At 36.8% G+C, this 12,866-nt stretch overlaps 1 protein-coding gene across 9 annotated transcripts in view; it reads right to left on the reverse strand.

Moving 5' to 3' along the window:
• Nucleotides 1-12,866, reverse strand: part of LOC106876997 (kynurenine--oxoglutarate transaminase 3) — a 64,313-nt gene that overhangs the window by 19,975 nt on the left and 31,472 nt on the right. For 8 of the 9 annotated variants that reach the window (XM_052977564.1, XM_052977535.1, XM_052977557.1 and 5 more), the window contains 4 exons: nt 7,524-7,575; nt 4,485-4,583; nt 2,585-2,734; nt 594-680 (listed from right to left, as the gene is read on the reverse strand). In XM_052977564.1, the coding sequence (XP_052833524.1) occupies nt 594-680; nt 2,585-2,734; nt 4,485-4,583; nt 7,524-7,575 (388 nt within the window). Of the gene's footprint in view, nt 1-593; nt 681-2,584; nt 2,735-4,484; nt 4,584-5,740; nt 5,837-7,523; nt 7,576-12,866 lie in introns of all 9 variants that reach the window. The other variant, XM_014925778.2, reaches the window with a different exon arrangement.

The following is a 12,866-nucleotide window of genomic DNA, read 5'->3' on the forward strand; positions in this document are numbered from 1 at the left end:
ATATACTTCACTTTATCGTGCAGTTACTGTTAATACTTCATTTAGAGAATTAACATTGCTTGTTTTCACTTTTTCGATATCAGTGAAGAATTTCACTGGAAAAATATACATAAGGTTGCCAAGAATTTATCTATCTCATCGAAGATCGGTGGCTATCGTACGCTGACGAAGGGAAATAACCCTGAAACCCGGGTCCGTTCGTGCTACGGATCACGATGAGAGGGATAACTTCCCTTGGCAAAACAAACAGGACACAGTAGTGTGTCGATAAGCCAGCTGGAGGAGATGTCCTCCTGGCGCTAAAAGCAACAGTAACATCCACCCCTAGGGGTCAGCCACACTTAAGTGGCAATATACTTCACTATATATATATGCATATATTCATGTGTAAATACATATATGAACACACATGCACATACACACACACGCACACACACACACAAACTGTTCGTATATAAATATAAGTGTGTGTAATACTTAATTATAAAGAAACCAGAGAAATGCTAATCAAATCCTTCTGCTTTCCATATATCAACTTGAATATGCTTACACATGCACACATATATAATGTTTAAGGAATGAAATTTTCTTACAATTCTTAAAGGAACAAAAACTGGTATTCCACCAGCAGTTCTGACCATTGGTTCATAGCAGTCAAAAAATGGCTCAATGATAATAACCTGTGACATGAAAAAACAAAAATGAGAAAAAAAGCCATTTGTAATTATTTGCATACAACAATAACAAACAAATTATTTACATACAAAAATAACAAACAATAATAGAACATTAACCCTTTGGAGACGGAGTCTTGTTTGGAATTTCAGTGCCAAGAAGATGGAGTCCTTTTCACAAGCCTTACAGAGGGCATGCACTTATTTTTCAAAAAAAAAAAAAGTTATAAAAGATAAATTAATGACTTTACATATATAAACCTATATTCACGTAGGAAATTGAATGAACTAATACAATCTTCTTCATTCAACATTTTGGCTGATAGATTGGCTCTTTCATCGTCTAAGGGTTAATATGTGTTCATCATGGGATCTTTTCCTGGGCAGTATTTTATGAAAAGGATTGCCAACAGGAAGGACATCCTGATGGCAACACTTTTAGTCACTGTATGGATACTCTGAAAGCATAGTTGCTAGAATAAGAATGGGCTGGGCAAAGTTCAGAGAGCTGCTACTTTTGTTGGTAACAAAGAGTCCCTCCTTCTCCTGCAGTTGTCTTACCAGGAATATAGCATCAGTAGTGCTTCTTCTCGGTACAAATCAAAACTGCATGTTATCTAAGCTAACTCTTTTCCTAATTTGTTGAGCTAAGGTCTTTTCTGTAACTTTCATCACCTGGTCCAGCAATTTGATACCTCTGTAATTATTTCTGTCTAAGATATTACCTTTAACTTTGTAGCAGTTGATTATAATGCTGCTACACCAGCCGTTGGGTGTAGCAACCTGATGGGTTGTGGACAACCTGATTAACTAATATGGGTGACTAGGCTATATCTCACTGAGCCAGGTATTTTAAGCATCTCAATGGTGATTCCTGATGGGCCAAAGGCTTTCTCTGCCTTCATATCCTTAATTGATAGGTAATATTTCCCCATGGCCTGAGAAACCTCTCACAGAAGTCTAGAAATGAACACCACCTGCATGACAGAGATGCTTGTATAAAACCATCATGTGACGTCATCACAAGGACATATATGCATGCCCAAACACAATCAATCTCACTACCACTCCCCACATACACACAAACAGACATACATATAAACAATAAGCTTCTTTCAGTTTCTATCAACCAAATCCACTAACAAGGCTTTGGTTGGCTCAGAGCTAAACTAGAGGACATTTTCCCAAGGTACTACAAGATAGAACTCAACTCAAAATTATATGGTTGGGAAACAAGTTTCTTAACCATACAGTCATGTCTATACCTCAATAATGTCTGCACCAAGCTTTGCCAGTGCCTGTATATGATAAAAAATCAGAGAAAATGTCCTAGAGGGCAATGTTTCTCCTTTCAGTTCTAATCTTTAATCATCATTATTATTACTATTGTTTTAATATTCAATTTTCCAAGATGGATTATCAAATTACTAATCTACATATATCATCTTTTCATATTACTTAATCCGGCAATATCATTATCACATTTGTGAGGTTTAATCTCAGGTCTTATTCAACTACTTTTTTTCTTTACTTTTTTTCTGTCTTTCTTGTTTTACTTCTCCCATAAACATGTTCACCAACTGACATAAATTATTCAGATAACATACCTAGAACAATTTTATTGTCCCTCTTCTTTTATAAATATTGAGTAATATCTTTTATGCTTGATTACTGCTTCAACTGCATAATAACCTAGTCTCTTTTTATAAGTTAAAATTTCATATCCAAAAGACAAAATCCTACTCATTCTTTTTTAATTGCTCCATCATTCTATATTCACTTTACTTACTTCACTGCCATCTCTATATTACTTACAACAGTATCATTATTTTCAGTAACACAACAATAAAATAACAATATACATGTTGATCAAGAGAAAGCAATAAGAATTGTCTCCAATTCAGCCTTACCTCATCTCCTGGGTTCAAGAAACCATTTATACAACTGTAAAGAGCACCATAACCTCCAACTGAAATGAGTATTTCCTTAAATGGATCAATTGTACGGCCCATTATTGGCGAATATACCTTTGATAATACATCAACCAATCGACTTTGTCCCTAGCAATTAAGAAAAAAAGTAGGTAAATACAAAAATTTAAAAAAAACAAATAAAAATATCAAATATCTTTTCATTTGCATGCACACTCACACATCAAGATGCCTATAACAAGAGAAGAGTGAAGCTTCAGGTATCAATGTCCTCAACATGTAAGATTGGGAGCAGGAATGTGAATGGTGGAAGTGACTTGTAGAGGTGAAAATAGACAACCTCTATCACACTAAACTCATTTATTTAATCTGTTGTGTCTGGGGAGAGTCATTTTCTTTTTGTGCCTTATAATTTAACACACTCACCAGTAAAATTTCCACTTATTCCTTATTTTTATTTTCCTAAAATTTCTGTTGCGTCTAACTCACATAAAGAACCTCGCAGACCAAATCCAAAAATGAAATATCATTTATTTAACATTTCTAAATATCTTTTCACATCATTTAAGTGTACAAATAATACCTCATGACTTAGGGATTAAAATGCATAGTAACCATTAAAAAGATGGCAACAAGTTTCTTTAGAGAAATCTAGTAACTACTTTGAGCAAATCAAGTGATTTCCTCATCTCAGTCTGAAGAAATGTTTATATACTGATAGAATATCAAAATGTTTGGTAGCACAATCATAGAAGAAACATGTCTTATTTTTCACAGCTTAATCAAGAATGCTACTGGCATTTATTATTGCTAAAATCAACTAAAATCTAAGTTTCACAATATTAAAACTTAGAACTCAACATTACTAGACTTCATCATTAATTAGTGAAAGTAATTTAGCAGTTAATTCTAGCCAGATTATTTCTGACAGTGTACAGTTTGGTCATAATTTAACTTCATGAGACATAGCTGACTTATATGTTGGCGTTGCATTCCATTCAGCACATAACAGATGTGAGAATCACAGGTGACTAAAGTGATAATGCTGCAGATTAAAAGTTGAAGGGTTGGTTCAAAGTCTACACTATTTCTGACAAAGGCACTCCGTCGCTTATGACATCGAGGGTTCCAGTTGATCTGATCAATGGAACAGCCTGCTCATGAAATTAACATGTAAGTGGCTGAGCACTCCACAGACACGTGTACCCTTAACGTAATTCTCAGGGAGATTCAGCGTGACACAGTGTGACAAAGCTGACCCTTTGAATTACAGGCACAACAGAAACAGGAAGTAAGAGGGAGAGAAAGTTGTGGTGAAAGAGTACAGCAGAGTTCACCACCATCCCCTGCCGGAGCCTCGTGGAGCTTTAGGTGTTTTCACTCAATAAATACTCACAACTCCCGGTCTGGGAATCGAAATCGCGATCCTATGACCACGAGTCCGCTGCCCTAACCACTAGGCCATTGCGCCTCCAACAAAGGCATAATGCCCAGTCAAAAAGACAATTAACAGATGAGATACAGCTCATCCATGAGCTATATCTCTTTACATAATTCATTGAATTATGAGACACCCATCCATAACAAAAATGTAGTTGCAAGTGGAAAAGACATCACTACTGATACTGTTATCATCAACATTTTCATTATTGTAACTTTGATACTTGATTTTCTCTGCTGAACAGTTCTACAAAATGCTAGTTTTACATGCATTTTGATTATGTTACAAATATTGTTCAATCCTGCACCCAGTATAACTATTTCTTTTTAGCTCTTACATCTACAGATACCTTCAAAAAGAAAAAGTTCAGCTGCCATAATGTAAAAGTTCACCATTTAACTTGTAAAAACAAACAGATCAGAAGAGAGAATTACTTACAAAACCTCGAGTATATTGGTGTAGTAAATGGTTCTTGTTACTAGCAGCTTCTATCAAAGCGTCTGTAGCAGATGCTGGTGGTTTAAAGTCTGGAAAACCCTGAAATTAATACAGAGTCTGCACATATAATAGTGATTTAATATATATATTACTAACATTTTATATGACCATTACTAACAATGTTTCCACAACGTGTTGCTGTATGCTTGTGAACATGCCGTATGAACAATAAAGATTAAAACTATCACATCTTTTAAACTCTGAACAAAAGAAATCTTTGTTATAGTTAAAAAGCTATCTTGGATTGTTTAAAATTGCAGAATTTATGGTAAAAGTTACATTGATTTGGTCACTTGGAATGCATAAGTGAGGAAACTGACTAAAGCTTGTTCTCACTAAAGCATTCCAGAAATCAAGGTGGATTACATATGCTCCTGGAGATATCTAAATATTGATTATAAGACTAGCACAAAACCAAGAAGAATATAGAAAAGATACAACTATGTTAACAAAATGCCAATGGCTGGCATGCAGATCATTGGTAGTTAGTATAAGTAATGATTACAGTTAGATATTTGTAGCTTGTTTTATAATTACATATAATACAAAGAAAGCATCAACAACTATAGCATACTTTTGTACAAGCTTCAATAATGCTGGACATAGGTATAGCATACTAACATTTGCCTTGATCTCTTGTCATCTCTTCAGTGAGGCCCAGTATCCTTCCTTTATCTTCATCTCCAATGGGAGCCTTCCACTCTGGCCATTCTAGCAATCATCTTTCTTACACCATTTCATTGATGCTGTTGATGCCCACTTATTCTATCAGCTCACCTGTGTTACACTTTCATGCAAGATAATATAATAACACTTGCTTCATTTTACACTAACTGCTACGTCTTCCAGAATCATACCCATAGGAGCAGTTCAATTTATTAGTATTCTTCTGATAACTATTCTTGTGCATCAGATACATCTAACTTCCTGGTTCTCTGTAAGCTTACTAGAGATCTCTCTGAAATATTATGTACTTGTTAGTATAATTGAGCACACAGTATCAGACTTCTATCAGCTATCTTTATACATACAAGGTAAGGCTACTTTGAACTCTTAACCATGTTTCCAGATTTTAAACATTTTCTGCAACTCTTTGGCATATTTTGCTATGCAAACCAGGTCATCAGCACAATGTTCACCAGCACTACAATGAACAGAAGTGACAAGAGAGAGAATCATAGTGAACAGTTAGTTACCTGTAGACTAAATTGTTCATGGAACATGCTGCCAACCCAAAGCTTGTTAACAGTTACTTTGCAACGGTACAATTCTTAGAAGACTAAGCCCAGCACCTACCAAACAACAATTCAAGAACTTCATTTACATAAATATAAAACAGGCGTGCTTGCTTTTAGCAACAAATGTTTCTTTTGGTTATTTCACTAGAAATATAGAATCTGTGGCTTCACAACCTAAATAAATCAAAACAGCATCTTATTCAGTCTAACCCTCTCTTGAATTCAGCCCTCTCTTTCACAGTCCATCAATGTTATGCCACTGGTTTTCATTTCTAGTAGTTGACGAATATGTTGCTATGTCACACATTAAGGATAGTACTTTCTAGCACAACCCGATTAACTAGGAAAGCATATGACCTATATATGCTTTCTAAAAAAAATGGTAAAGACTCCCTTTGGTCATGAATGATCGTGGGATTGCACCTAGAAAGTTCCCCTTCAAGGCGCAAGTCCAGGCAAGGTTGTCATTATGGAAGACCAGCAGTCACCCATGCAAACCAGCCTCCCCTCTCCACACCACTGATGTTATCCAAAGGAAAGGCAAAGGCCGATACAGCTTGGCACCAGTGATGTGGCAACTCATTTCTACAGCTGAGTGAACTGAAGCAACTTGAAATAGAGTATCTTCCTCAAGAACACAGCACACAGCCCAGTCCAGGACTCAAACTCACTATATCATGATTGTGAGCCTAACCCTAACCCTAACCCTAACCCTAACCACTGAGCCATGTGCCTTAAAATATATGCTTTCTAATTCTTGGCAATTATTGTTAGTAAGCATAATGCTAAAATAATGCTTTCCCTGTCTACATATTTTTGATGATCTTAGTAACCATATCACAAGTTGACATCTGCAGAGAAAATGTGGCAGGAAGAGCAGATTTGGGAATAAAACACAGAAATTGTGATATTTGAGGCAGGCTTGTGTGGAGGAGGCATGCAACCATCTAGTACAGAAGAAAAGAATCTACTGATATAGCAATATAATAGACAGCATATCTGTGAGCCAAAAGTATTTGAAAGTTAGTTTTTGTCAATCAGTGGGCTGGCCATTTGGATGCAGTTGTTTGTAGGAAGTCAATAATGAATCAGGTCTGAAATATTTTCTCATTATGAGAAGGAAGGCTAAGGCCCCTTTGCAGATTTCATTTAGTATAGTACCAGCTCTCGCACTCATATTTTTCATTCAACAATCCTTTGTAGTGGTACAACAAATGATACATGGAACTCAAATGTCACTATATTTTTCTTTCACTATTTTTATTTTATCTATTATAGTACCAATAAGAAATATGATTCACACCAGTAGAATGACCTTAACCCAGGTCAAAAGTATATTAACAGGGTAGCAAAAATATTCATAATTAGAAATTAATAAAAGTGAACAAAATTTTTAGGGAGCATCATAAAGTAATACATAGAAACAGATGTGTGTCAGATTTAGTTGTTGTTGATTTTGTTTGTTGTTGTTTAGCTCAAATTCAACCTGACTGAGCCAAATGATGATGAATGACATTCCAGCTATGACTATTGCATATCCTTTCTTCAGGAATGTCTAAGACTACATTGCCAAATGTGTGCCAATGGCAGGATGTGTTACAAGAGAAATTTGGTAACTATTTCTAAGAAGTCAAGACTCTTTTGTTGCACGTCACAACAAAGATGAGCTTTGCAGCTAGAGAAATAAAATCAAAAATTTCTAACTTAGAGTGAAGTTTAAAAAAGAAGTAATTGAATTTACCTGTCCAAGGTTGACAACATTATAGTCTACAGCCAGTTTACTCATTTCCACCCTGTAATTACATAATGTGTTTTTTCATCAAATGAAAGATATCAAGAGCATATGATAGAATAAAAAAAATAGAAGATCTATAAATGGCATGATAAAGTATATAGAAACATTACAAAATTAATCAAATAAATTAAAAAATACCTTGTATCAATGTAAATCAATGTTAAGGAAGAATGCAATCTATTGAAGTAACACCAGTACATGATTGGCACATATTTTATCAAGATCATCATTTTACTGAACTAATGAGGAACTCTCTACACAAGTCAACTGATCTGCCAGAAATAAATGTCAAATTTACATCAAATCATATCCTACTGTCTTAAAACAAAGGTAAAAATGCAGAGGACAATGTTCTAAAACCTCAACGTTGAAAGAAGAAAATATAGCAATGTGTGGAAAACTTTTGAACATAAGGCTGCTTGACAGGTGCCAACCTAGAGCAAACAAGCCAAAGAGCTGTCAAACAATGTGAACTCAAACTAAGAAAAGATGGAACTAAAAATACTGTAAAACACTGAGTCTGACACTCTTCCATTTCTGTTTTAATGAAACAATACATCATAAATGTTAAATTCAATGAAGACAAAGATGGTAAGTAGGCAGAAGAGAACATGTTATTCAGTATTTAGTTTTGTCTTCATACAGGTTCAAATCATAACAGAGTAAACTTCACTTTTCAAATATATTCTTCCCAACAAAGTTGGTTTTGTGCAAAAAGAAATCAATATTAATATTGCCCACCCTAAATGCTGGTCGTTTCGCTCATCACACCAAACTAAACTTAGGTTAATATTGCCTCAGTTCTGGAGCTGGTGGGATTATCCAGAAGAGTGCAGATGGCTTTACCATTTGTCCCAGGATAAGAGGTAGGTGCCTCATCTGGAATACCACAGTATGTGACTGTTTTGCTCCTCCCCACATCCTGGGTGTGAGAGGGTAAATGGGAGTGTCACTGCTTCTACAGCCAAATGGAACAAAATCATTGAGTATTGGGACTTGTCAGAGAAAAATTTCTGCCAGCCTTTGGTGTTTGAAACATTTGAAGGGGCTGAGCTGCTGACAACAAAGTTCTTTTCATTGACAATTACCTTACTAAAGTGTCAGATGATGCCCGTGAGAGTGCTTGATTGTTCCAATTCCTTAGCCTCGCTGTTGCTCATGGTAATATCATGAGCATGTTGGCTTGCTTCGATAGGTTCCATTGAGTTTTGTGGTGTGCAACCAACTGGGAGGCTTGATGCTGAACTGATGTTTTTTCTTCCTTTTTCTTTCTTTCTTCCTCTTTTACTTTTCTCTCTTTGCTCATGTTTGCATTTTCTTCAGTTTTGGACTTGTATTTTCATGTAGTTTTGTTTTATATATGTATCATATATGCATCATACATGTTTTATATATATATCACTGAAAGCCTTCAACATCGATCATGCAACTTGGGAGCAGTCTGCTCTAGACAGAGAAAGGTGGCGATCAGATGTCCACAAGGGTACCAACACATGCGAGACCAATAGGATCACTGCTGCAGAAGACTGCAGACAAGCTAGGAAGAACAGAGCTAACAACCCTGTAGCAGGCGCTACCATTCCCTGTCCACACTGTCAAAGACTCTTTCGGGCACAGATTGGCCTCACTAGCCATCTGCGGACTCACAAAGCCCACCACCACCCCAGGATGACTAGATGGTCTTCGGCGTATCGACGGACAAACTACACACATCATATACTCTTTACTCTTTTACTTGTTTCAATCATTTGACTGTGGCCATGCTTGAGCACCACCTTTAGTCGAGCAAATCGATTCCAGGACTTATTCTTTGGAAGCCTAGTACTTATTCTATCAATCTATTTTGCCGAACTGCTAAGTTACGGGGGGACATAAACACACCAGCATTGGCTGTCAAGCGATGTTGGGGGAACAAACACAGACATAGAAACATATACACACACATACATATATATACGACAGGCTTCTTTCAGTTTCCGTCTACCAAATCCACTCACAAGGCTTTGGTCGGCCCGAGGCTATAGTAGAAGACACTTCCCCAAGGTGCCACGCAGTGGGACTGAATCCGGAACCATGTGGATGGTAAGCAAGCTACTTACCACACAGCCACTCCTGCACCTACGGTTAATTTTACAAACTATTTCTGTTTTTTGTTTAGAATACGTTTACTTTATGTTGTATTATAAAGAAATTTCCAAGCTGGTATTCTTCTAAATATCATCTGAGATGTCAGAATACTGACAACTGATTTGATCCAATCTGTCTAACTGACAAAACCTGTTCCAGTGCTACATTATGAATGAGTGATTAGCAACACAAAAGTGCATTATCATTTAGCATCTGTTTTCCATGCCGGCATAGGTTAAACAGTCTGACTGGAACTGGCAAGCCGGAGAGCTGTCCCAGGCCCCAGTCTGATTTTAGCTTGGTTTCTACAGCTGAATGCCCTTCCTGATGCCAACCTCTCCAAGTGTGCAGTGGGTACCTTTTACATGTCACTAGCACAGGTGCCTTTTACATGTCACTGGCACTGTCCATGACTAGAATTTCACTTGGCCTGACAAATCTTCTCAAGCACAGCAAACTGCCAACATCTGTGAGACCTACCATCTGAAGATCATGCTTCACCACCTCGTTCTATGTCTTCCTGGGTCTACCTCTTCCACAGGTTCCCTCAACAGTTAGAGGTTGGCACTTCTTTATGCAGCTGTCCTTGTCTGTAAGCATCATATCTGTAAGCATAGTCTTCTTTCTCGCACATCACATCTGATGCCCAATTATTCTCTCAAGATGCTTACATTCTGTCGTACACACACACTGACATTGCAAAAAGGGGGCACCCAATCCAACTATAAATTTAATCCCTTCAACAGTATGTAAATGTTGAAGCAATTGGTTTTACAACTGAATGCTCTTGATTTTACAATTCCATTCACATAAGCATGGAAAATACAAGTCACTGCCATCAGCCATGGTAATAACATCTCCATCAGTGACATTGGTATCATCAACATTTTGTGCCCTTTCTTCCATGCAGACATGAGTTAGATTGAATAATAAGTTATTTCAGTGTGTGTGTGTGTGTGTGTGTTTTGTGTGTGTGTGTGTTTATATACTCTTTTACTTGTTTCAGTCATTTGATTGCGGCCATGCTGGAGCACCAACTTTAGTCGAGCAAATCGACCCCGGGACCTATTCTTTGCAAGCCTAGTACTTATTCTATCGGTCTCTTTTGCCGAACCGCTAAGTGATGGGGACATAAACACACCAGCATCGGTTGTCAAGCAATGCTAGGGGGACAAACACAGACACACAAACACACACATATATATATATATATATACATATATACGACGGGCTTCTTTCAGTTTCCGTCTACCAAATCCACATACACATTCACACGAGTGAGTGGACAAATGACAGAAAGCAACACTAAACACACTTGAGAAGAGTTTAACTCTGCTTCATAAGACTTAAGATTTTGTTGGAGCCTAACAAGAACCCATCTCATCAGCTATCAAGAGATAGCTGATGAGATGGGTTCATCCAATATGCCCATGAAATTCTAAGCCATATGAACTGAGTCAAACAGTTATTAAAATATATACAGGGGGGCAATGGGTAAATTGTTGCCATTTTATATTTTTAATTTCATGCATGCGCATTGCTTGTTTTTTATATTGTCAACTACACAGTATAGCAGGATCAGTTGGGCACTGTCTATGAGAAAACCAGCACTATGATGCAATTCACTCTGCCAGAAATTAGAAAATGACATGCTATACTGCTTGGTATTTGTGCCAGAAGCTCCAATATGAACAGATGGTGAACATACAGAACAACCGTTGGCTTGCGATGTCCCCAAAACATGTACCTAAAAGTGATAAAAATCAAACATCCAATCAACATCATGGTGTTTGGAGTGATAACTAGTGATGGCGACATTATACCTTCATTCATCTTCCCACACAGCCTCACACTCAACACGGAGGCCTACATCAAGTGCCTGGAGGAAGCAGTGCTGCCCTGGGTCAAGAGGGTGGCTACTAGAAGACCCTATGTCTGGCAACAGGACTCTGCAACCATACCATACAAGCAGGAGAACCCAGTCATAGCTGTCAGACAACTTCTTCAACCACATTACCCCTAACATTTGGGCCCCCCGCCAACTCCCTAGACTGCAACCCCCTTGATTACTATGTGTGGGGCACAGTTGAGCGAGAGACCAACAAAACTCCTTGTAACACTACAGATGAACTGAAGGCAAGGATTATGGCAGCATTGACTAACTTAAACAAGACCATCCAGAAGAGTTGCAGGTGAGTCGTCTGGAGGTTGTGGTTGAAGCCAATGATGATTTTATTGAATAAATTTACTCTTTAGTATTTTAAGATATTTTTATGTAATTTTGGTAAATATATCTGTTAAAATGAGAAGTCAGTGTCATTTTCACTTTTGCATAATATAGACAATATATTCACCACACCCTGTATATATACTAGAAAGAAAGAAAGATATCCATATAAAAGTCAACTATACTGTCTTCAAAGGGAGAATTAAAGATAGTAATTCTTCAACAATGGAACTGGTAACTACTAATATCCTTTATTAATGATATTCTGTAGCTAATACAAAGAAATTGCAGCAGCAGCGGCAGCAGCAACAAAAGTGGCACTAATAACAGATATAGTAAAACAAATAATTATTGATGTAAATTTGAAAAGTGGAAATTTTTATTTTTTGTAGTAATTAAATAAGTAGATAGAAATAAAAATATATAAATAATGTAATAGACATTATTTATATGTGATAGACAGTAAATAATAATAAAAATGATGATATTCCTATCTACTATAGGCACCAAGCTTGAAATTTGTCAGGAGAGGGTTAGTTGATTACATCAACTCCGGTGCTTAACAGGTTTTTATTTCGCTGACCTCAAAAGGATGAAAGGCAAAGTCATCTTGACAGAATTTGAACTCAGAAGGTAAAGACATGAAATACCATTAAGCATTTTGTCTGACATGCTAAAAAAGGGTAATAATAATAACAAAGAAAAGAAGAAGAAGAAGCTGATGAGAAGAAAAGAAAAAAAGGGAAATGAAGATGAAGAAGAAAAGAGGTAAGGAGAACAGAGAGGTACAGAGAGATAAAAATGAATAAATAATTGAAATAGCCCAGCCTCAGATCAAATTACTTGCCAGATTATAAATGAGAGAGTATGTGTATTATAAGTGTGTGTGTGTGTGTGTGTGTGTGTGTGTGTGTGTGTGTGTGTGTGTGTGTGTG

The sequence above is a fragment of the Octopus bimaculoides genome, chromosome 2, assembly GCF_001194135.2.
Source record: "Octopus bimaculoides isolate UCB-OBI-ISO-001 chromosome 2, ASM119413v2, whole genome shotgun sequence".
Classification (NCBI taxonomy): domain Eukaryota; kingdom Metazoa; phylum Mollusca; class Cephalopoda; order Octopoda; family Octopodidae; genus Octopus; species Octopus bimaculoides.